The 25,941-nt window shown below is 39.5% G+C and overlaps 1 protein-coding gene across 5 annotated transcripts in view; it reads right to left on the bottom strand.

Annotated features, from left to right (window-relative positions):
- USP12 (ubiquitin specific peptidase 12) overlaps nt 1–21,013 on the bottom strand; it is a 35,207-nt gene extending 14,194 nt beyond the window's left edge. Inside the window, exons 1-5 of one of the 5 annotated variants that reach the window (XM_085216122.1) lie at nt 17,090–20,575; nt 15,061–15,572; nt 10,114–10,194; nt 6,495–6,708; nt 3,355–3,581 (exon numbers count right to left, since the gene is read on the bottom strand). In XM_085216122.1, the coding sequence (XP_085072248.1) occupies nt 3,355–3,581; nt 6,495–6,708; nt 10,114–10,194; nt 15,061–15,120 (582 nt within the window). In that variant the 5' untranslated portion in view covers nt 15,121–15,572; nt 17,090–20,575. Of the gene's footprint in view, nt 1–3,354; nt 3,582–6,494; nt 6,709–10,113; nt 10,195–15,060; nt 20,579–20,653 lie in introns of those variants that run through there. The other 4 variants (XM_085216123.1, XM_085216121.1, XM_085216124.1 and 1 more) reach the window with 4 other exon arrangements.
- Nucleotides 21,014–25,941: the final 4,928 nt, after the last annotated feature.

The following is a 25,941-nucleotide window of genomic DNA, read 5'->3' as shown; positions in this document are numbered from 1 at the left end:
GACGTAAAATGAAGACGGACATGGTCAGAAAACCTCATCATTTGCAGAATCAAGTCCCAGTCTGTTAAAAAACCTTTGTGAGTGCTCTTAACACAATATATGCAGCTGAAAAGTGATGTAGAATTCAGAATGAAACATTCTATATCTGGAGTTCCAACATATCTGCAATACTGTGTCCAGGCCTGGGGCTCCAAGCACAAGATGCAGAGCTCTTGAAGTGGGTCCAGAGGAGGGCCACTAAGATGATCAGAGGGCTGGAGCACCTCTTCTATGAGGAAAGGTTGAGGGAACTGGGATTGTTTAGCATGGAGAAGAGAAGGCTCTGGGGAGACCTCATTGTGGCCTTCCAGTACTTGAAAGGAGCATGTAAACAGGAGGGGGAACAGCTGTTTACGAGGGTGATACTGATAGGACAAGGGGGAATGGTTTTAAACTGAGACAGGGGAGGTTTAGGTTAGATATTAGGAGGAAGTTTTTCACACAGAGGCTGGTGACGCACTGGAACAGACTGCCCAAGGAGGTTGTGGATGCCCCATCCCTGGAGGCATTCAAGGCCAGGCTGAATGCGGCTCTGGGCAGCCTGGTCCGATGGCAACCCTGCACATAGCAGTGGGTTGAAACTGGATGATCTTTGCGGTCCTTTTCAACCCAGGCCACTCTACGATTCTACAATTCTAGCTAAAGGGACCACAACTTGTTCTCACATCCTGGACATAATTTTGCATACAGATTGCTCACCTGTAGCCTGATGGCCAGTGACACAAACAAAACTCAGAACGCTACCACAAAAAAAAAAGTATTACTTTTGGTTTGGAATTTCACTAGCAATATGCGTTACCTCACACAAAAAAAAGACTCTTGCAGTTGTAGACTCCCATATATGCTAAGATAGAAACTATTTTTCAATGAAGCTGAAAGAAAGGGCGTGATTTATTGAGAGAGAAGAGAGAGAGCAGGACATAGATAAGTCCCCGTACTGCTCCTGTAAGAGAGACCACTGAGATTTTCCTGAATGTCACCCCTCAGCTTGAAGTAGAAGAACTTTCTATTACGGAGAGTTACATGAAAATGAGAAGGAAACCAACTGCTGAAAAAGAAAACCATTATCATTTTGATCCAATGTTTTTCGCCCAAGACTGTTTCCCCTCTGTCAATAACATTATTTTCTGGTTCTCTGATACAACTTCCTGAAATTTTGAGGACAATGCTGTAAAATCTATGAACTTTTACATATTTTTTTCCATCGACTATCCACAATAAAAAGGTAATATTCACACAGTCATACTTTATATATTTTTACCAGAGAAGGGGAAGGAATCATGACAGGATATCACATCTAGAGAACATAAAGATAATTTACAATCAGATTTCTAACTTGTTTATAGTGTAACTTGATCCAAGACAAATCAATGTTTTTTATATTCCACTATATTCCATGTTTAAATTGAGGATAAATTTCTAGAATAGGCAGTTAAATAAAAGGGCTAATGAGTCCGTGCATCCTGGAAAGAAACTCTTTTCTATAATCAGGACAACCAAAATTACAATGAAATCTTGCTGTGTTGGTTTTTAGAAAGACTGCACTGTTTTGAACAGTTAGAAGATGATCATTCCTATTTGGAAGTAAAATAGAAAAACAAAATATATTTCAGTATGCATTAAATTCCACATTTAAGTAAAAAAACAAACTACTAAGGTTATTATCATTACAAAGCACTAATTCACTTCTTGCTGCACAACCTGCTACATAGCATTTTAAGTTACACTTCAACATCTAAACGCCAACATCTTCAATAAGCATTAAAGTAGTCATATGTGTTCACCGTGTATAGTCACGTAGTATTACATACATGCTATGTCTAAATGTGTTTCTTTTTAAGTGCCTATTTTCAGGTCACTAATGTTTTAATCAGACAGAAGCTGATATGATTAGTAGATTATTATTCCAGATTATTAGGGGCAGGAATATAGAAGTCCTAACATATCAGTAAATAATTATTAGAAAATTTCTGCCTGTGATATTCTTTAAAATTCAACTAGCCAGCTTTGAACAGATGTGGCATATCCCATTATGTTAGCAACAGCTAACAGAAACACAGAACTAAGCAGTATTAGGAAAGCTCAGAATTGTGATAGGTACAGTAACTAACAAAATAATGCTGGCAAAGAATGCTTCAGCATTTTTAGATTGTGTTAAAACTGCACGTAGATCAAAATCCTGACAGGAATAATTCATGATGCCACAGTGAGGAATGGTAATGACATCAGTCCTATTAAGAGACTAAACTAAAGACATATTTTATGATAAATAAATAGAAAAAAAATCAGTATAAGAACTAAAGAAAAGTAATTTGCAGTTGCCGTGAAGTAATAACTAGGGAGGAGAAATCAGAAATAAAAGGTGGTAGGCAGAAATCACCACTTAAATTACTCAAAATATCAGGATCTATTGAAGTCTGCAGTTGCATTACACATCACATTAGGAAACTTTTTTGTTGATTTTCTTTTTCACATCAAAGAGATGATATTTCTAGAAGACAGAAAAAATACATATGAAGTATATAGTTTTCGTCTAATTCCTCCTTTCCAATGCTGAAATATGTGCATTATGTAATTAAGGCAAATAGGTATAGAGAGTCACACAAAAAATATAGTCATTTTGCTTTTTACAATATCTAAGGCACAGACCATGAGAGAATTACTGTAATTTTCATATTGTGCTGCTTTTTCTGAAGCAGGTAAAATTCAATTATAAGTTTTTCTCCAAAATAGCTCATTTCTTTTACAGTAGAACTATTCTCCAAGAAAATTTTAGCACAGCTCACTCAAAAATGAAGCTTATTTCTCAGGGTCCAGTAAGAGAAATGTCTGTCCACAGAAATTCTTAAGAGGAAACAACAGTGTCATGATTTCAATGGATTTAAATTTCAAAACCAGAAGTCTATGGAAACTGATTCAGAATGTTTATTTCTGGAATGCATGACTAAATATGACATTAAGTCTTTAAGACATCACTTTGGAGAAAAACTCCCCATCCCTGTGCAGCAGGCTTCATTGCTCCTACAAATATATCAACTTAGACTTCTCTAATCTAAATTTTGAAGTTGATTATGACTACACAAACAAAATTCAACTGGGCATCTTCCTAATATTGATCAATATCTTTTTTATACAAATCATGCATCTGCTGCTGGAAATTTCTCATTTGCAAATTAAAAACAAAATCGTTCATACAAATATAAGATTTCTGAGGAAAGAAATGAATCTAATCTGCTAGTCTGTTGAGACAAATGAATCATGAAACGAAGTTCTGTAATGTGAAGAATTTGCTTTATGAAGGAGATACGGACTTACAGTTTCACACGTAAGACATCTGGTTTCATTTGTTAACGTTCCCTGAAAGATTTCATGAACCCACGTTGGGTCTGGTGGGCTGTTATTTTCGTTATCAATATTGCCATTGGGTAAGCGACCATTTTGCTTCTCTTGTTTTCTTTCCTCTTGCAAGATATCCGCAATTGTATTTAATAGGTAGTTTAAGAACTCATGTGCATCCTGCTGCATGTAGTTATCAAAAAGTTCTATAAGATTAAAAAAAAAAAACAGGATATTTTTTAAAATGAATTGATTAGTGTTATACTATAAACAAGTTTTTTTAAAAGAGGAAAATTTCAAAATTAGTCTTTGTTTCAGGTTTGAATCATTTGTGACAAAGCACCACCAAAATCAGGACTTCATTTATTAAGCCAACAATTCTCAGGGGTGGAGAAAGACATAGCTTACATTCTTGTAAATAGCTGATGAGAATTACCAGAAAAGTAAGCTATTCTGCAAGAAAACTTGGCCATTACTCTGCTACTGAAACACTGGTGCACATACAGTGCCGCCTGAAATTTTATAGCTTGCCTTGGACCACACTCCAGAAGCCAGTCCATAAGGATTTGGATCTCCAACAGGGGTATTGTACTTCTGACAAGCTTAGACCAATGTCTTGGATAATAAAGGACATTTCAAATGGCAGACGTTGATATTTTCACAAATGAACTCAGAACTGGAAATATTTCAGTGGTTTCTATGTTCTATGACATGATTAACACAAACAAGCAAGGGAATGCTTTGAACATTTATTTTCACTTTTAGGGCTTTAAGTTCATCATTACTCTATCAAGAGTGCACTGCCATCAGAACCAGAAATAAAAGCAAGATGAACTTAAAGATACTGATATAAGCAACTATTACTTTTCTCAGATCTCGTTAGGTAAGGCAGTACTTGTAGGAGTCATGTCAAACCTGCCTAAATATCTAGGCAAGGCAAGAACAGACTTCAAATTAGGTCTTCAAGTAATAAACAGATTCATCTTTAAAAGACCTGAACAACTGTTTCTGGATAATATATAATGTATAATAAAAGTATGCACAAACAGTGGTTTGTTGACATTTCTAAATTGTCACAGGATTCACTCAGCTGACAGCAAATAGTATCACTGGCACATATTTCAGTGGACTTCAATAACTTGAGACATCATCTGGTTCGACAAATCCTTATTTATGGGACTAAGAAAAACTAACGGTACTGAACTTAATTTATTAACAGTTACTTTTCCCTTTCTGACCAGGGGTTCTTAGCACGGAAATTTATCTGCCAATTTGAAAACCATTCTATATAATGAGCTAATATCATCTTAGCAATTGCTCCAATTGCAAAAAACTATAACTTCCAATTTCCTTTTAGTGCAAGAACATTAAGAGACTAAAATAGGCAGGCCTTCACTGGAGGGATAGTTTCCAGGATTGGAAAGATGAACATAAAAAAAAATCCTCAGTGAAGTTTAAGTTTAGAAGTGCATACAGGGACTACTTCATAGCTTTGCCATCATTCATTTGATTGCATCCAGAAATAAACTTCAAACTGAAATAAATAAAAACCTGAATTACTAGCAAGTTAAGGAGAAGGTAATGCTAATCTGTATCATCTGGAGAGCTGCAATGAAGCAGCCAAGCATATGAATCAAATATCTTATTTAATGAACACCTACAACACTATTTTTGAAAAGGAAAAGTTCAACTCTGAATCTAACCACCTACAAAATCTTTATTTAATCAAGTACATCAAGGCTGCAAGTCTCCTGAGGTTAAACACTCCAGAGATTCTTCACCATGCCACATAACAGATCTCTTAGGGCTATCTGCTCAGTTGGTTCATTTTATGAGTAGAAGAAATTTAAGCAAACATAACAGTATACCTTCAGCTGACCTCAAGCTGCTTCCCAGCCAGTCAAGCTTCAAGGTAATTAATAGATGTATGTTGGATTCAGGCTTAGAAAACAAAGACTGAATAGCAGCATTGTAATGTGGAATACGTGGAGATTATGTTTTCAGTTATTGCCCTGGTACAGCTGGATGCTTACTGGAACAGAATTTAGGTATGCAGTGCCAACCTATCTGATACTTTCGTCAACTAACTCTTCTCTAAAGCTCCAAATTGTTTACCTTTACAATAAGCAAGTAAAAGCATATATGATATCCATGTTATCACTGCTCAGAAAAAATTACCCATTTAATTCTATAGAAGAGGTAAGAGTATCATCAAGAGACAAAAAAAGGAAACAAGAGGTGAACTTTCACATCTGATCTCTCTACAGAATACTTTCCAATTGCCTTCTCTTGCTTAGAATTTGAATGTCATTAAATAACTGAGCATTACAAGCAACTTTATTAAAAAAAAAAGTAACAGTTCCTGTGATCTACTTTCTAGTTTCCATTTGAACCATTCTCTACATAGTTAACATTCATTGATTAAATAGTGAAAGAATAATGGATTATTTCTACAAATGCATTGAAATGCAAAGACATTCAAGTAAACTCACTGCAGAACTGAATGAGTTTCCTATTCTGCACAGGTTAGAGATAAGAATCTCTTTTTTTTGGATAAGAAACATAAAATGTTTAAAATCTCTGGAAAACTCTTAAAATGTGGGGTATTTATTACATTAAGAAGTTAGATAAAACTACTTACTGATTTTAAAATGCATTAATTACTTAAAAAGTAGACCAAGATAAGTAATGCAAAAAAAAAAAAAAATTAACAACTTAAGATTTATAGGATTTTAAGCTAGATTATGGCAAGGATGCCTCGATGTGCGTTCCATACAGTCAATTTGGCAGACTGCTCACCGCATTCAAAGCGTAACAATCTTTTAAGAACAAAATAAAAGCTTTAGAGTGAATTCTGATTATAAAAATACAGTTCTTAGACAAAACTAGCATGCAATTTCAGAAGTAGACACTGACAGAAGACTCAGTTATACACAAAGAGACATGATGATTCTTTCTGGACAGCTCCAAGGTTACACTCTTATTCTAAGGTTACCTCTACTTTACACTACAGTGCAAAGAACACTTTCCATCCGTAATATGTACATATGCCACTATTTCAACTTCAGAACCAAGTCATACTTGCTATATTACACAGGAGAAAAAAAAAAAGAAGTTACCATTTTCTTTTCGTAATCTTGTTATAAATTTCTTGGGAGGTATAACTCCAACTTTTTTCTTCTGGGTGGCTATACTGTGGAAGAGGTCAGCTAAGCATGTAAGGAGATTCTCTTTTTTTCTTGGTTGACTCTTGTATGCTAAGACTTTGTCTCGAAATGGACGACAAAAATAAAGTGCCTGAAGAACTGAATTGCAGTAGCATGTATTCCCAAACTATAAAAATAAGATAGAGATTTATTAGTTTGCACTGTATTACTGTGGGGGAACAACATTTAATCCAAAGCACAAAAAAATCCACATGGGCAAATTTTCTGTAAGTCATTTCTTCTTTACTTTTAAGATCACAAAACAGAAATACGCCTTACCATAGATTAAGAAGTATGTTGTGTGCAAATACAACAACAACAAAAAAAAACAGTGAATTTGATCAACACGATAATTTTATCTTCCTGTAAATTTATTAACAGAATTATGCATTAACTTGGCTCAAAACAAATTCCACCAATTTCACAGCTGCCCAGGTAAAAATAGCTATCCATATATCACATCTATTCATCTAGCCACAAGAGTACAGAATAGGTACAGCATGACTTTGTACTGTGAGAAGAGACCTTCTCAGACACTTCAGAAATTGGTTTCTCCACATCTTATTAGCTGTGATCAACGTCAGAAGTAACTCCTTTAACCTGCTCTTTTCAGTTTTCAGTTCTCATTTTAGGTGACAGGCCTGTCTTTCTGGAGTTTTCTTAAAACAGTGAATCGTGGCTTATTGAGAATATGAAGCTATGTCAGAGGTCCGTCTCAAACAGAGATGGGAAGGAAAAGAACTGACCAGGGGTATTATTAATGAGGTAGGTCACTGAATTGAAATGGTACAAACAGAGACAGTTCTAAGAGCATCCACAATTCCTTTTGTCAGAACACTGCGCATTCCTCTTCCCCAGACTCTTTCCAGGGCCTAGGCACAGCTTCCCTCAAGTCCTGCTATCACTGATGCTGTCTCTAACCCATCCCAATGTGACAAACTTCCCCAATCACTTCTGTGAAGGCAACGTGAATTGTCAGTGGCGACTCACACATTTTATACAGCCCTCCTGCAGTAAAACCCATTATCTAACACAAAGTGACAAAATTCTTTATAAGGCTGTCAGCAAGTAATCTAACCTTTCAGCAGCAGTCACTCAGACAGCAAATTGAAGCACATACCTACTACACACCTCCTCTAACATATGAAAATAATGTTCTTATTTATGTTTTATATGAAATATTAGCAAATAGAGGCATGAAATTATAAGAAAACTCTCCCATTCACAATTCATTAAGAACAGGTTCTATCAAGAGAGAAAAAGGACAAAAGACTTTATATCTTTGGAGTAAAAGGAAAGCTCCTCTTTTCAGCTCTCTCCCAGTTCAGTGACAAACATGAGTACTATGCAATTTAATCAGAAAGCTAGCAAGGAAACTGTTTATATTAAAAAATTGAAAAGAAAAAAAAAGAAATATGATATACAGCTTACAAAACACTCAAAATGCACTGAAATAAATTAATAAAAGGACAGCAAGAATAATTAATAAAAAGACAGACATGACCCTTTTAATGAGTCTGTCTCCTTCTTTCTTATAGCTCCCCTTCATATACTAAAGGCTGTTATCAGGTCTTCATTTCTCATATACTGAAAGGCTGTTATCAGGTCTTCATTTCTCAGATTACTTTTGTGGGCCCCCTCTGGATGCACTCCAACAGCTCCATGTCTCTCCTGCACTGAGAACTCCACATCTGGACGCAGTACTCGAGGTGAGGCCTCACCAACACAGTGTAGCTGGTCAGGATCACTCCCTCTCCCTGCTGGCCATGCTGCTTTGGATGCAGCCCAGGATGTGGTTGTCCTTCTGGGCTGCGAGGGCACACTGCTGTCTCATGTCCAGCTTGCCATCCACCAGCACTCTGAAGTCCTGCGCTCAATCCTTTCATCCCCAGCTTGTATTGACAGTGAGGGCTGACACAACCCATGTGCACATGGCTTTGTTCAGAGTCAAGAACAAAGCAGGTCCACTGCTTCAGCCTGCCTAGGCCTCTCTGGACACTCCCAGACACTTCTCTCTCACACTCCTGTGTGCCAGACAGTGCGTCCCTGCTGCCTTTTGTCCTATCAAAATTGCCCAGTGCTAAGTCAATCTGTCCTCTTGGCACCATAGAGGCTCCCGAAGTGGACGGAGTGCTCCAGCTCCCACCTCACCGAAGTAGATGAGGAGGGTCTTGGTTTGCTGGCTGTGCTCTGCCTAATAAAGCCAAGAATACCAATGGCCTTCTTTGCCTTTGCTGGTTCAAGTTCAACTCGGTGTCCACCAAGAACTCCAGGCCTTTTTCAAGAGTGTCACTTTCCATCTGGGTGCCCCCAGCACATGCCTGGAAAAGGACCCTGCCCAAAGCCTCCATGAGGTTCCTGTCAGGCCCTCTCCAGATCTGTTGAAGTTCCTGTGGATGGCTGCACGGCTCTCTAGCGAGTCAGCATTTCCCTCAGTTTCACGTCATCTGTGCATTAATAATGGTGAGCTCTATCCCATCATCCAGATTGTTAACGAAGACATTAAACATGATACATCCAGTATCTATCCCTAGGGTATTCTGTTCTTTACTGGCCTTCAACCAGACTCTGTGCCACTGACCAATGCCCTCTAAACCCAGTCGCTCAGCCAGTTCAAAATCCACCTCACCATCTGCTCATCCTTCGGTCATACTTCTCTTTTAAGAGAAACGATGCACTATTTCAACTTCCACGAGAATGGAAAAAATGACTAATTTAAGTCATGACAGCTGAGCTGCATCTAAGTCAGCTTATCAGTAAGACTGTTTAATGACTGTACAGCATATACCAGGATTTTAGACTCCTAAACCATGTCAGTACTAAGAACGTAGAGGCAGAGATATGTGTTGTAGTAGCAGGACAGCATTACAAGTAATTAGTTTCACTATAAAAAGCAAGATGACAGATCATGTTAAATCAACCTTGTTTTTGTATGTACTTTCCAAAGTATCCCCGAATAAAATATTTAATAATTAATTTCAGACAGAATCATACAATTTCTAACAAGATACATTTTCCATGGGTAACACCAGAAATTAAATTTTAAATTATTCCTGAACACTAATCATCAAATTGAACCATTTCATATGATATTCCACACTTGCTGCCCCCTTCAGGCTCAGTATTTTTTAACATCTCAATAAAAATGGCAGATGTGAAGACTTAATATCACCAACAGTTTCACAGGTTTTTTCCTGTACTGTATTTATCTACTTAAGCTGGCATATTACCAACTACAAACCGTATATTCTAAATAGCTTTTTATTTTTTTTAACAGTCACAGTTTAATTGCAAGGAAGTGGTTTCCTAATTACCCTGTAAAAAGTGAAATGAAATAAATGATTAGCTCAATTTCAACTATTATTTCATTGAGATATTTTAACAAATATGCTGAATATTTAAATACATTTCAAAATGTATATTCAACGACTGCATCATTCAGCTTTTTAACTACTCACTCAGGGGCAATCTTGTGATCTAACCAATCCAGCTACAACATTTCAAAGCAATAGAATTATGAACTGAAACTTACATTAACTAAACCAAAATAGTGTTCATTGACTGGAAATTGTTCTGGACCAATCTCTTTCTCCAAAGCTGAGGCATTGGCGCCCTAGGAAATCAAAAGCAGTAAAATATTAATGTTGCAACTATGCACACAGTGAGGTTAACTAGTTGAGAAAAAAAAAAAAAAAATAAGTGAGGTTTTTTTTGTAAAGGTAAATGCCTTTCCTCCAAAGATTATAAGACAAGCATGTACAGCTAGAAGTGGCAACTCATACACATTGCAGGCATCTATAACACAGTCACAAGTATGAGTCTGACCACAGCACACATCTGAGGAAACAAGCCACTCTTCAAGAACCAAATGTTTTGTCAGAACAGTGTACTGAGGTATAATTACGCATTTCACATGACATTTCAATCTTGATTCTCACATACATATACTGTACAGTTAGTTCTGTCAAAGGCATTTATCCCCAAGCAATTGTTGATTTACTTTGACTAAACACACACACACACACACACACACACACAATTACTGGTCACAGCTGTAGACCTTGTTAACACCAGACCTGTAAATTTAGATCTCAGGTTGTGAGACTCAGGTTTTGCTGAATTTAGGCATGCTGAAGCAATCCCTCTAGTCAGGACATAGGAAAACAAAAAGAAACTGGAGAGAATGGATGAAACACTCTCCTGCCGGTAGCCTGAAGGGTGGAGGCAGCAGGAGTTTGTGATCCAATCCATCAATCATACATGGCAAATTAACTAAACATGTTTAATTAGCCTGTTTCTTAATCCAAAGGCAAGCACACAGGCAAGATAGTATTAGCCATGAATGCAGGAAAACCAGTCCTTTGAGTTCTGTTCTCTCAGGATGTTTAGATTGGCCACAAAGCCATTTCATACAGATCCAAAAGCAGACAGGTCACCCAGCAAGTCTTCTGTGCCATAACATAATACTTACATGCTTACAGTAAGAGCATCTAGCACTCTTTCACCACCAGAAAGTTACTTAAATATAATCCAAAATGCCCTAGAGATACAGGGTTCCAGAGACGTTCTCTGTTCAAAAACATCTCAAGTTGCATCATTTTTACGTATTTTTTAATGGAATTAAACTGTTTTGATGTACTGTGTTTATTAGTTTCAAAGCACAGCTTCCTCAGCAACAACTCAGGCCTAATAATTAAAAAAATAGCACATACTACACAGCAAAGAATCTTAAAAACAGGTGTGACTCCTTCCCAACTATATCTTTCCTTACATTAAAGATGTAGCAAATGGCCACGGACTTTGTAGCAATAAAACTGAACCAAAATCATAAACAGCATTAAAAATAGCTCTTAAGATTTCACAGCTGCTCTCAAATGGCAATGTTAGTGGTAAGGAAAAGGGATATAAGATCTCATTTGAGATTACAGCACTCTGTGGCTACTGAATGCCTGGTTTTGCAGCCTTACTGAAATCCACCCTTGAGTTCTGGCAAGGTGGACATTATTTACAAACAAATCAGAAAAAAAGGAATTGAGGAGGCCATTTATCCTATTGCTCAAATCTCTACTTCATAAAAAAATAAATGAATTCTAGAACAGGTTTTTAGGAAATTATCTGTTTTCAAAGGGTGGAGTGGCTACTTTATTCTAGCTTTGGAAGGGAGAATATTGTGACCAAGACACAAGATGTTTCTGTTTGTACAGACCAGAACATTATATTTAGATTTCTAGCACAGTAAATATCCCCCTAGTAAGTAAAATATGCTAAGATATGCGTATATTAACAATACAGTTCTCTCATTATTCAAGGCTATTTCATTCAATGTTCAGACTTTCACATGAATTTCAGAGGATGACATTACTAATTTCAATGCAGTTGTTTATGAATGTTTTATCAGTACAAAGCAGCACGGATGTTTTAAACCAATACAAAACCCTCAAAGCTACTTAGACTTCCCTCTACAGCTTTCCTTTTGTCTGTCATAAAGGATGTTACTCCTTCCCACAAATAAATAATTTATACTGGGCACAGTGTGTTAGTTGCAGAGGCAGGATACAGTATGCAGCAGGAGCTTGAAAATATGTTAAACCACACGCTCACATCTGACACATAACAACTATTGTAATATCTAAGTATCCCTCCCTCTGAAAGGTTTCTAGGGAACTATTGTGGTAAGCACTATCAGCCCCAGCTGATCCTCCCATTTTGCAAATACAGATGCAGAGGGGAAGCGCTGCGGTACCAACTACTGCAGTATCATAAGATCTTTTGGACAAGAGGTCAGCAGAGGAATAAAGCACAAGAAGAGTCATACCTCGTTACGTCTGCCATGAAAGACTAGAGTTGGGATCAGGAGATTTCACTCAAAGATGTCTGTGGCAGAGTTATAAAAGCTCTTCCTCTGCCATCTAACTGGGACGCAGGAAAATCCCAAAAATGATCCTCTACTTTTTGCGGTGCACTGAGCAATCGATACAACAGACACTCAGTCTCCCACAGAGCAGCTTAGCTTTGACATTGTGCCGATGAGAGATGGGAACACCAACTTCAGTTAGTACACCCCAGGGCTGGTTTCCCTATGTGAACCCAGAAGTAGGAGCAAACAGAATCACAGCATGGTTGGGAGTGGAGCGGCCTCTGGGTCCGCCTGGCCCAAGCCCTGCTCCAGCAGGGACACCCAGAGCAGGGTGCCCAGGGCCACATCCAGGTGCCTTTGCAAGATCTCCAGGTAGGTGATTCCACAGCCTCTGGGCAGCCTGTGCCAGTGCTCAAACTGCTACTGCCCAGGCAGTCTGTTTCAGAGGCACAAAAGATGTCAAAAACAAGTAAGCAGTAAAAGCGAATAATGCAGTACTACTGGTATTTACCCATTTTTTGCATTGTATTCGTATCTTTGTATCACCACCTATATATCATCATGTCAGCACCTATAAACACCTACACATCACCAAACACTGCTTCACATCACCCGCCTTCCAAGACAGTGACACTTATACAGGCATACAGAACACTACACACAACACAGCTTTACAGTGAAATCTTCAGCAAGTAAGGCATGTAAGAACACGAAATCTTAACATGCACCTATCTTGGTGTCCTACAGTTGACCACTGGAAGAGGAAGTAACACCATAACTTAACTAGCTTCATCTGAATCAGACCATTTGAAGCCCTTGTTAAGAGATCGTATGCAAAATAACACCATGATATAACGGATGTTTGAAAATACCAAAATATTGACCTCTTAAACTCTGTGATTATTTCCATGTAGAACAAAGAACTACAACAGATAGGGAAGAAGCCAATTACATAGTGAAACAAATTTTAAGTTCTGTGTGTACTGGCTGACAATTGCAAAGATAAACTGCACTACGTCACTATGAAGGCACTGTGAAAAGTCACCCACCTTGCTGAAGCAATAGTTTTGCTAACTATTATTTTCACGTTTATTATTGCCTTTTCTTGCTGCCCCAGTGGTCTCACTGCTGGGGCACCATACATACAATTAATACTCCTGTGACCAACTAACAGCTAACGACTCAAAGATGCAAACTAACATATGGTAAAATTTGAATGGCTGGAAGAATCAATTTAGAAGCACACACACCTCACCTAAGCTAGAAATAATGTAAAGGTACCTAACACTTTTAAAGGTAGAAATACAAATGAAAAAAATAGCTATCCTACATGACAATACTGTCTAAAAACAAATCAGCAAGCAGGCAAACAATAGTGCTTTTGAAGTGTCCTGCCTTGTTGTTATCATCCAATCTAGCAGACAGCATTTCTCTTACACTGACTTGACTCAACCAGCCTAACATGCTTTGAAGATTAAACTGGTGTTAGTTCTACTGATCTATCCCTTCCTAGATGAAAAATCAGTTGATAACACAGAAGGCCATCTTTTCAGCAGTTTTAATCTTTATCTTACTGAGTCGCAAATTTCCTTAGTAAAAAATAATAATAATTTCAAAAAGAAATTTCTTACAATAAAATTGGTATTTGCCTAAGTTCTGTAGATGTCTTTTTCCCTTAACACAATACACTTCCCTGCAATGCCCTTCACCTTCCCAAGAAACAACACAGACTGAAGGTGTCTGACATAACTAATGTTACATACACAAATGTAAGCCAAATTTCTCAAATATTTCAAATACTTAGCTACACGTTAGTGAGCTTGAAGAAAAATGCATCATAGTGACTGAAGGGCATTAAAAGTGAGAAATTCAGTATCCAGAAATAATGTTTTCCTCAACAAGAAGAAAACATTACAGCTATAAAATTAATTTACTTACAAATTGTAAAAATAAAAATCAGAGCATAAGTATTCATTTATAATAGAGCTTTCACTTTCCCCTCAGAAGTATTTGAAGACATTTCCTTATCTGTGCCACAACTGAAGGCATTCAATTCACAATTCCATAGCCTATATCAATTAGTGCACTGTGACTGATGGAATCTTACATGAAAGACGAAATACAAAACTCCACTCTTCAAATCACCTTTTATTAGAATATGTAAAGTTGTATTTTTTCTGTGTAATTATAGAAACAAGCCTTAAAACAAACAGCATAGCTATATTAAATCAAATATAAACTATATCTGTTATTTCAAATGCAACCAAAATGAAAAAACATTTCTTAGGATATTGTTTCTGGCCCAAGAAGAAGTGAAATATGCTGAGTGTGCTTCAGTGATACTCAGTGTTCATTTATCTGCAAAAGAGCATGCTTTAGTAAGGCACAACTTCATGATCTAGTTTGGATAGTTTCATACTTTTGAAATACTCGTAGTCTTATTTTTCTTCACTAATTGGCTTAAGATGCAGTCCTGTGTACTCCAATTGCATGCAGCTCAAAGGGAATGTTTTCTTAGTGAGCACAAAATGAAGCATCCCTGCACGGGCAAAGATGACAACAGTACAGCACAAAATTACCTTCACATTTGCTTTTTGCTACTACATTTGCTACTACACCAACCTTTTTGAGCCTGAGCACAGACGTTGTATTTTCATTCACAGCAGCTGGACAGACAGTCATACTTCCTTCTGTTTTGAGCACTCAAGGCAAAGATAAATTACTCACAAATATGAACCTGAGACTCAATGAATCGGGGCTCTCTAGTTGGTCTTTCACTGAATAGATCTAAAAAACACAGAAAGATGCAATTCTTCTCAAGCTGCTGCCCCATGCAAAACAGATTTTGTCAATTACCCTCGGAAGGAAATACTGAAGGAAATCATACCACAAAACAAAAGAAATACTGTCAGCAGTATCAGTTTTATTTATCTTCTATAATTCCAGAACATTCCTGAGAGAACACTGTTTACAATAGCTGGTGATTTTGCTTCCACTTCCTCTAATCAGAAGGCTTTTACCAGCAGCAGTACAACACATCTCATCATGGCACTTGCTAAGCAGGACCTTAGAAGCACTACCTTCACAGACTTACAGTGGAAGATTGAATTATACTCATGGACCAGACAGGAAGCCTGTGAAATGAATTTAAAAAGAGGATTTGATGGTGACGTGAGAAATCTTTCCCTGCCTAGAAAGTACAAGCAGTTAGAAGCATTATACTCACCTTCAAAAAACAAACAAAAAAGACACTTACCGAATCACCCACAACACAGAGGGAGAAAAAGTACAGTAACACATTTATTAATAAACAGCACACTATGTAATGTTTAAAATACACGTTTAGTCCACAAAAATTGCCATTTCATGAAAACAAATGCTTTTTTCCCTATTTTCACAGGCTCACTAAAACTTCTTGAAGTTATGAAAAATGGTAAGAGTAATCTTCTGCTCTGGTACATTTATACTGATACATGATTTTGATGTATTTATGCTAATACACTAAACCATTATGGTTACATGCTACAAAACTTACCTAGGGGTAAGTGGGTTTTCTTCATGTTTTTTAAGACTGAAAGATCAAACAGATCTGATTTGAAATACAACGTTTGTTAAAAGCATTTTACTTTTAGAAACTTCCTAAACCAGGAAAACAAAAATTGACCCCTACATGGGCCTTGTATACTCTTCCTTCCTTCAACAGATACACAAGAGAAATGTAAACAATCTTAATTAAGGGACAGACATCCTTCTTCCACATTCTTACAAAATCATTCCTACAAGTCTTGATGCAAATCACTTGCTTTGCCAATTTAAAAAGTAACAAAGCCCACATATGTGATCATCTGAATAATCAACCTCTGTGTAGTAATGGGATCAGCTGGTCCCACTGACACAGCTAAAAATTCACTGTTGGCAAGACTAGAGTCCAAGCAGGTACTGCATTGTTTCTCTGTGCTTAGAACCCGATAAATGAATGTCCACATGTAAGTCAAATGACACAGGCACAATTATATGATTGAAATTATTTAAGAAGTAAGCCAACTAAGAAATTCTGTGCTGTGACAAATATTGCTTTACAGCTACACAGTTTCAGTGCTTTCTTCTTCATGTCTTGTATTTCACATTTGTTTTATGTAAATTTTTAGTTACATTTAGAGTCAAACATGTACAAAGTAATTGGTGCATTTTAAGCACTGCCCCAAACCCAGCATTTTAAACAGCAAATGTGTAGCTTTATTTTTTTATTACTATATTGCAACATGTTGCAAAATAGCAACCTATTTTGCACCTACAAAAATGACGATGACAAATGCCACAATCGTGTCACAATCATTATGAAAAATTCTCCTTACTGCAACTCCAACCAATGAGTGAAGCTCCCTGCAGTGGTATAGGCTCTTGAACTAACTGTCTAACACACACTTCTCCAAAACCAAGTGCGCTTGCAACAGAATCATGAAAACAGAACACACGCCAGAACACTCCAGTCCACTGATGATGGCAGATTCAGGTCACCATGCCAAAGTGAAATGGTGTGGCTGAGCCACAGCACATGCTCCTCCTTGCCAGCCCTGCTACATAAGCAAGTCAGTCAGCTGGATAAAGGAACACCACAATGCTGTTATTTTCCCTGTGTCAGCTCTCTCACCTTCTTGCTTTCTTTTCTGCCACCTCCTCACTTTGAAGCAATGTTTTTCCTTGCTGCAACTCTCAATTAACACTCCTTTGAGCTCGAGTCTTCCTTATGCTTTCCTGCAGAATCTGTAAAAACTGCTAATTGATTACTGTCTAAGTATTACAATTTGTGGTTGAGAGTAGAGTGCAAACAAAAGGAACAGGAGTGAGTACATAACAGCCATTCCGTCTGAATTCAAACCCTGGCAAGCATCAATTTACATTAAGTGCAGATTTCACAATTAGGTTTGAAAAACCTACTATAAACAGATAGTTCCCTGAGCAGTAACGAAGCCCATGCACGCACACCTATCTCAAAGTTTACTATAAACTCTGCCTGCAATTAAGTGTTTAATAAAACCTCTCCACTGTGACATCTGTGGCAGGTTGCACTGCTGCCTTCCCTAAGCTGGGCACTCTGCCTGTTTCCCCTCAGCAGCCTCCAGCCCCATGTGCTTGTATTAATGTTAGCATCTACAACACCTCTTCGCTCTTGTCAAATGTGACTGAAACAGGCAGAAGAGTACTGGGGGGTAAGGAGAGAAGCAGGAAAAGGATGGGAGGCAACCATTCAGCATGACTGGTGCTCGCACATGGTGCATTCAAAAATAAACCTAAAACCAAAATTTTTTACTGTAAGAAACACAGAAACTCCTCAGGCAGAACACACTACTGCATCATTAAATCTACATTTAGCTGCAGACTATGAGTTTGATGGCATTTTTGGAAATCTCAATTAGTCACTGAAGACTTTCTACAGTAATACTAGCCAAGTACACTGACCCTGCATATGAGATGCTAAACTAGTAGGGAACAGTTAAACAAATGCCTGAAACATTAAGCAAAAGATTTTCATGTCTAATACTACAGCTGGCGGATTAGCATCACATTTAAATTTCATTATGGTTTTTCAGGTTGTGCTAGCATAATCAACCACTTTCTAGAAGAAACACTGAAAAACAAGTACCAGCTCTACTATCATAACTTCCTTCTGTACGTCTGAGATGGACACCTCCATAGCTTTTAATCTACAGAGGCAGTTTCTATCCCCTCTACTCCAGCCACTAGAAGGCCTGATACCTTTCTATGACTGCGAAGCATTTGCTGGACTCTAGACAGCAGAAGCAAAGTCAGAAGGACTATATTCAGCCTTAATTTTATGTGAGTATAGCTTGGGGCACATGTTTGTTGCAGGTTGCACAGATTATTTTACCACTTCCCAACCACGCATAAAACCTCCTATCATTCAGACAACTAAGACTTGTTTTGCAGCTTAATGCATGGATGAGGGTAAAATGCCAGGTTCTACTTCTACTGCAAAGACATTTAAACAAACAAACCAACCCACTCAGTCACCCATGCCCTTACCCATTTTGCAAAAAGAACAGTGCAGTACATAAGCCACACAAGAGCAAAGTTGTTTTCCAGTCCTTTTCTGCAATCTCGAGCTTTGTAATTAAGGCTTACTACAACACAGGAGCGATGATACAGGGAAAAGAAATCCAAAGAACCCTGAAGGGATAGAATAGGACGACCTGCAGTACTACTGATATAAACACTGGAGTATAGATGCAGCATGAACTAAGAAAAAAAAAATCGTTTTGTAGACAGAATGTCTACTGCTCCTGCAACATCACCTCAAAAGGCGCTATTGGCCTTTCTGACATCACTCTTCACCATACCCCATTGGCCAGTGCTGGAAAATCCAGTTTATTACTTTCCAATATTCAGAGCTTCAGAGGAAAGGGTGCATTAAATTTAAGTGAGTAAGCAGCAGTGAAAACTTGAATTTGGATACAAAAAAGAAAGTCATGAAATGAAGGACTGCGATTGAAGAGATTATTCAGCATGGCTCCAGATAGCTCTGTTACAGGCCACCAGCACACAACATGTGCTAGGTTTGTGAATGCACAAACTGTCTTGTGGCAAAAACTGCCTGCTGCTGGTTTTGTACTAGCCAGACATAAGGTGAGAATCAACCTGAGAATTCTTCCAATAGGCATGGGGAAAAGGCAAGGAAATGTTCTCAGAATCTTCATAAAATTGTCTGAGAGTTAATCAAATGGTAGCTTGTCACTAAGAAAAATTGCCAGAAAAAGAAAAAGAAAAAAAAAAAAAAAAGAAAGCCTTACTCAGCATTTATAATCTTGTTTCTGCAAAATTAATGCTTACACATGATTATTATAACTTTCTTAACATTTAAAAGATCTTCCTGGCCATAACCACATTGTTCTCAATGTAAATATCAAGTACCTCTCCATTTTACCTTCACTGAAACAGCCAATTCCTATATTAAGAACTGCTAAACTTTCACAGGGGGTATCCTGAGCCAGCTGTCCTTTCTCACACAGTACCATTAAAGCTTAAGCACCAGAAAAGGCACAGGAAAAAATCTCATGCTTGGAATCTATCCCCTCAGCATACACAATTACAATTGGACAAAGAATACCTCATTGACATCAGAATTTTGGTTTCATGGGTACAGACACTTAATTAATGGTAAGGTTTTTAGTTGAAAAGAATGGTTTAGGTACTGATTTGTACGCCAGTGACAAAACACCATTTCCAACAACCACACACACAGGAAATCTTCAACCATATGCCTGGGTGATCCACACCTACAGCTTTCATATGTTACAAGTAGAGAAATGAGGTCCCATACTGGGCCTAAATTAAGGGACTGGCACTGAGTCTATGATGACAGAACGTCCAGCAGGCAGCTGTGGATAAAGGCTCAAGGATCAATGCGTCCTGGCTCAAGGATCAATCACAGCCTAGTCTGAAATCTAACCGCTCCAGAGAATGAAAACTGCTGTTCCTTCATTTGGCCATACAAAGACCTCGGCGTACAGCTCCTGCATTCAGGGAATCGGACTCTTGGAGTTCAGATGAGAAGCTGTCAGCTCCCATGTCGCAAAGAGCACTGCTCCAGCCGGTGGGCGGCCACCTGAGCCACCTCCACAGGCATCCACTCCACATTCTCTCAGGCCACCTCTGAAATGCCCGCTGGAGACGCTGAAGCCTCTCTGCGGTAAGCTTTATGAAAATCATAAATCACCGTCCAGAACGCACCCATCAGCATTTTCCACTGCTCAAAATCATGGCACGTTATAACGCCAATCCAGCAACTGAACAACCAGGACGGCAGAGGCTATTTTTCCCCTCCGCTCTCTCCTCCCTCCCCCTTGGCAGCAGTGCAAGGGCCGCCGCAGCCCGGAGCCCCTCAGGACGCGGCGCGGTGCCCACGCGTCCCAGCGCGCGCTGCTGGACGGCGCACAACGGGACGGCCCCGCGCAGCACCGGGACGCGGCTCCGCTGGCCGGGATGGGCAGGCACGGGCAGCTCCCGAGGAGACCCTGTCCTGAGTGCCTCCGTCGGAAAGCCCCCGAGCTCTGCCCTGCTCCTGGGTGCAGCCTCCCAAAGCCGATTAACTGCGCTCGCCCCCGATCCCCACCCACGGAGCGCGGCTCTGCCCCACCGCCCGCCCCGCGGACCCCTCCGAGCGGTGCGGTCCCTTAGCGCTCACTCGCTCACTCACCATGGTACAGATGGAGGCGATTTTGGAGACCGTCATTAGGATTTCCATCCGCCCAGCGCCATCTTCCGCCCAATCACAGCGCCGAGCGGGGCCGGGCCGGGCCGGGCCGAGCGGGAGTAGGAGGGGATGGGGAGGGCAGAGCGTACCGCCCCCGCCGGCGCCCACCGCGGGACTCCCGCAGCCCGGCGGGCCCCCAACGGCCGTACGAACGACTCACGACTCGGCGCCTCGCAGCCTCGCCCACGCGAGCCCGCCCCGCCTCACGCCGGGCCCTCGCGCCGCCGGGTCGCCGGCCGCCTCCCGGCCCGCCGCCCGGCCCCGCCCCCGAGCCGGCTCCCGCCGCGCCGGGCGCCGCCGGGCACGCATGCGCGGGGCGGGGCCTCGGCCGCCTGAGGCGTGGGCGTCGCGCCTCGGTGTGCGGGGAGTGGTGGGATGTCGGGGCTCTGTCTGGGCGCTTTAAGTTTTGCTTTTCCGGGTGTTTCTGTCTCTCTCTGCTTCCCTTGTACTGTCTCTAGATTAATGACTCCGAGGTTTCACCGAGTCTAGGACCGACTCTCCCGGCCTCGCTCATTTCCAAAATAAAGTTGACCCGTAGAGTCGATGCTTACATCAGCCGCTCAAGGTGTCTGCTTAGGGATGAGATGAATCATCTCCTCGACGTGTTTCTTCTGTGCACTGCAGTGGCAATCTGGATGAGTCGTTCAAGATGTTTATGTCTACATTAGCCATGTACCACCCTGTCTTTTCATGTATGGGAGCACAGCAGATTGAGATGCATTACAATTAATAATACATAAGATGACCTAGGTCATAAAGACATACTTTCACCATAAAAAAAACATACATTAATATCTATAAAATCAAATTATGATACATTTTTCAGGTTGGATATTAGGGAAAGTGTCTGCACCACAGTGTGATGGGCATGGAACAGCCTGCCCAGGGCAGTGGGCACGGCCCTGAGTGCCAGAGCTCAGGGAGTGTTTGGACAGCGCTCTCAGACACAGGGATTGATTTTGGGTGGTCCTGTGTGGAGCCAGGGGTTGGACTCCATGATTCTTGTGGGTCCCTTCCAACTCGGATATTCTGCGATTCTATGGTTCCATGATCCTCAGAAGTAAACATTCCTTAGCAACTAAATTAATGGGAATAAAGAATAAGTTTTCCTTTCAGCTAAAGCATAAAGAATGTGACTTTAAAGAGTTTTTATGTCTGAACTCTTTATTGCAACCTGAAATATTCTTGAGCTTTTATATAACAGCTGTGGTCTAGAAGTGTATATTTCAAAAGTATAGTATTTGAGAAAATGAATGCTTCTTGGATGACTACATTCAGAAACTGTTGCCACAGAAACAATGGGGGAGGACAGCATCAAGAGAAATAGAAACAAAAGAAGTGGATTGGCCATCTATGAGCAAAAAAAAAAAAAAAAAAAAAAAAGCAAGAAAGGATATTTGACCAGCTAGACACATCAAGCCATCAGATATCCAGCAGTTCATCTACTGAAATTCAAAGCTGCAAGACAAATTTGTAGGAGGACTCCTTTAAGTATTAGTCAGCCACGCTGCAGGACATGCTCCTGTATAACCCCAGGTGAACAAAGTGCTAAAAGATGGCAGAAGGACAATATGGTACAAAACTGCAAAATGTTATTTCACTACTGCAGAAGTTTGTACAATTAGTTGAGATATAATTCAGTTTGCAACCAATTATGTGACTTTAAGTGAAACTGTGCAGGCTGTAGAGAATTGAAGGAATCTTGAAAGGCAGTCATGGAAAGCCAGAGATTGTCTTGAAGTTTCTATCTGTCCATAAATTAGAGGGCAGAATATAGTTGGAAACACAGGCAGAGCAATTCACACCAAGGGAAAATTTAAATATTGTGCAATATTTATCTACATTTTAAAAAAGTGGGGAGGATACATGGCTATGCTGGCCTGTATCTGACAGGTGTGAGGCTAATTGTGGCTGGAGTCTAAGCAGAAGTGCTGGAAAGATGTTGAATTAATAAAGGCATATTCAGAACAGCAACAGTGTGTAAACTGAGATGCTGTATTGTGATCAAATTGAAATCATGCAAAGATTGGACACCATCGCTTAATTGTCATGACTAAGCCCTTAGGGCAAAAGGAATTTTAAGTTACTATTCCTTTTTTTTTTTTTTTTTAACCAATATAGGTAAGGGTAGACCAGGATTGTGTGTGAGTGCGTATACACATGTTTGTGGAGATTGAGCTTTGAAAGCAGTTACAGAGTTCTGGTAGTGCATATAGATCATTACAGTAACAAACCCTGTCTGAGAGAAGACATCAGTTGTATCTTGTATCCCCAAGGAGAGACAAGTCCACCTGACAAAGCGAGACAAGCATCTTTGCCAGCCTTAGGAGAACTTTCAGCTAGGAACAGAGAAGGGAGATGGCAACACAAAGGGAAGAGAAGAAACAGTAGTCAAGGGCAGTAAGAAAATGGTGCAGCATGCATGTAGGGAATAAGAGACCTCAGGAATGATGAAATAGGGTGTGTGAGAGGCCACCCACCTCAAGGGTATGCACACAAACGCCTACAGACTGGGAAGCAAGCAGGAGAAACTAGCGCTCTGCAAGCATGATGTGGTGGGAGTTTGTTACAGATCACCTCATCAGGCAAATTAAGTCTTCTATAAGGAATTTAAGGGAGTCTTAGATCCCAGACTGATGAGGATTTTGGCCTACCTGACATCTGCTATAAGCACAACACATCACAATGCAAGCAGTCAAGATTTCTGAAAGGTGCCAGATGATTTAGTGATACTGGATGGGCCAGCCACAGGTGATTGCAGCTGGATCTGCCATGCCAGCAAGGCAGAACCATAGAACCATGGAACGTGGCAATCGGTGGCTTGGTCATCAAAGCCTTTGCTGCAGTGATTGAGGAAAGGTGTCTGTGATCCTGAGAAGACCACGGGAGGATAGCAGCAGACTACACATCCTATGCTTTAGAGAGAAGACTTCAGCTTATTCAGGAGCTCTGATTGGAGAGCTGGCAAGAGAGCATGAGAATTGTCCATCCTAATGAGGAAAACAATAGTATTCGTTTTCAGCAACAGGAAAGCAAAATTGATATGATCTAAAGAAGAGAAAAACAGTGGCTAAATGGGAAATTAAGGTCAGGGTTATCTTAAGATCTATATTGCATGGTAAATTCATTCCAGTCAAATGTTTTAGTATAGGCACAAGCAGAGTTTCTTAAAGATATGGTGAACAGGTCACACCTGCAGATGTGAGCTGTGTTATGGAGTGGTAAATGAAAAGAAATTAAGAGTTCACAATGGCCAAGCCATTTATCTGCCTCTAAAGTCTCTCACACTGTGTAGCTGTTGTTAAAAAATATTTGAATGACCATGATACCTAGAAACAAAAGTCAGAGGCCAAAGTCCTTTGCCTAATTAGATTCTATGTAAGACATTGAGAGAAAATCCATTCTGTCTTCTGAAGATTTTATAATCCAAATGTGTGTAGGCACCAATCGATACAGAGAAGCAAGAGAAAACATAACAAGTGTGAACTGCTGCCACTCACCCTGTGCCTCTCCTTGTTTCATAATCCCATGGTTTGGCGGCAGCCCAGCTTACTCAAAGGTGTGTGGGTAGGCTGGATTTTAAAACTGAAGAGCAGAGCAGTACAGGTATGTTTGTGCCTGTTTCATCTCTGCAACAATAGGAGGCTTTGCTGAGTCTGAGGAACGTCAGGTTTTTATTAGTGTTGCTTGTCAACAGGATTGGTCCCATGAATCTCTTTCTCCACTCTGCTAACAAGTCAAACCACCAGCCAGTAAGGCTGTTGCTACAAGTATCTGAATGCAGACAGATTGCATCTGTTGTTGGACTAGTATATAGTATGACCAAAAGATCATAGCATAATAGGACCATAAAATAATAGGATAATTCTGGTTGGAAGGGACCTCTGGAGGTCTCTGGCCCAGCCTCTTGCTCACAGCAGAGTTGGCTCTCAAGTCAGAAGGCTGCTTTGTATATATACTTCTTTATTTGCTTTGGAAACTTGTAATTTTTGATCCAGATAGCTCTTGCAAAAAGACCACGTGAATTCACCAGCTGGATTTTGATTGACACATAGCCCAGTGAAGGTCATCCACCATCCTCATGGTCAAGTAACCAGCCCCGCTCTAAATATACAGTTTAACCTACAGGCAACAAGTATTACAGGATTTATGCTACAAGGTAATTGAGTGAGACATAAAAGATTTTTTCCACAATTTGTATTCCATAATTCCAAGAAAACCTGAAGCAGAATGCAAATTACACAGAATTGGAAATTTAACACATTATGTAAGTGAAATTGGATCCTTCTTGAGAACAAGAGACACTAATGAGAAATATATTTCAAAAGTGCTGTTATATCAAATCATCTTGGACTGACTTAAAATACTTAAATTTCTATATTAGTAAATTAATATTTGTAAATTATGGTTCTAGTACATTTCCAGGAACTCAGGCTTTGTTCAGGACAGCTGTACGAGCTGTCTGGGAGCCATGACAGGGAGTGATGGTTGGCAGACTGACAATGGGAGGACCCAGGCAAGCAGTTCAACAGGTGAGGTGACACTTTTTATTCATTGTTTCAAAATAAGAAATTCAATCTCACTTATAAACAAGGCATTAAGAAATTGTTATCACAGAAAACTGGACAATGATGGAAAGCTACAAAATTTATGAAAACTAAGCTCGTACTTAAGATAAATATTATTTTATTCCTTACCACTTTCCATCAATAAATATTGGAATATTTTACAAATAAATATGAGAAATAATCATTATTAGACAAATTTTGTAAACAGGAAAAGATAGGTGAAGGGGAGTTCTCATGCAGAGTAAGTTTGGCTCATGTTGATTTATACCTTATACTCATTTCAGAAGACCAAAGCTTTCCTCAAGCAGTATGGCTTTGTTTTTAAGCAGAGAGTAATATTTGTTTCTTGCAGAGTTCACAGATGAAGTTACTTTAATACTTGCCTTTTTTGCAGCTGAACTTATACGGATCACCTTGCTACATATACAGCTGGTGAATAATTCACCTTTTATTACACAGAGGATTATCAGCATCCGAAAAGTTTGAAGTTTAGAAGGGAAAGTAAATAAAATAAATTAAAAATGCTACTGAACTGAATAAAAATTTCTGTCAACAGCACTTAAAACACACATCAGTTAAGACAGTTGTCCTATAAGACTAAAATAGAAGAATTCAGTTGTACTGAAAACAACAGTAGATTTCTAAAATGTTCTCACTCTTTGA

Source organism: Meleagris gallopavo, chromosome 1, assembly GCF_905368555.1.
Source record: "Meleagris gallopavo chromosome 1, MGAL_WU_HG_1.1, whole genome shotgun sequence".
NCBI classification, from domain to species: Eukaryota; Metazoa; Chordata; class Aves; order Galliformes; family Phasianidae; genus Meleagris; species Meleagris gallopavo.
The sequence above is the reverse complement of the archived record's forward strand: the minus strand, read 5'-3'. Positions and strand labels throughout refer to the sequence as shown.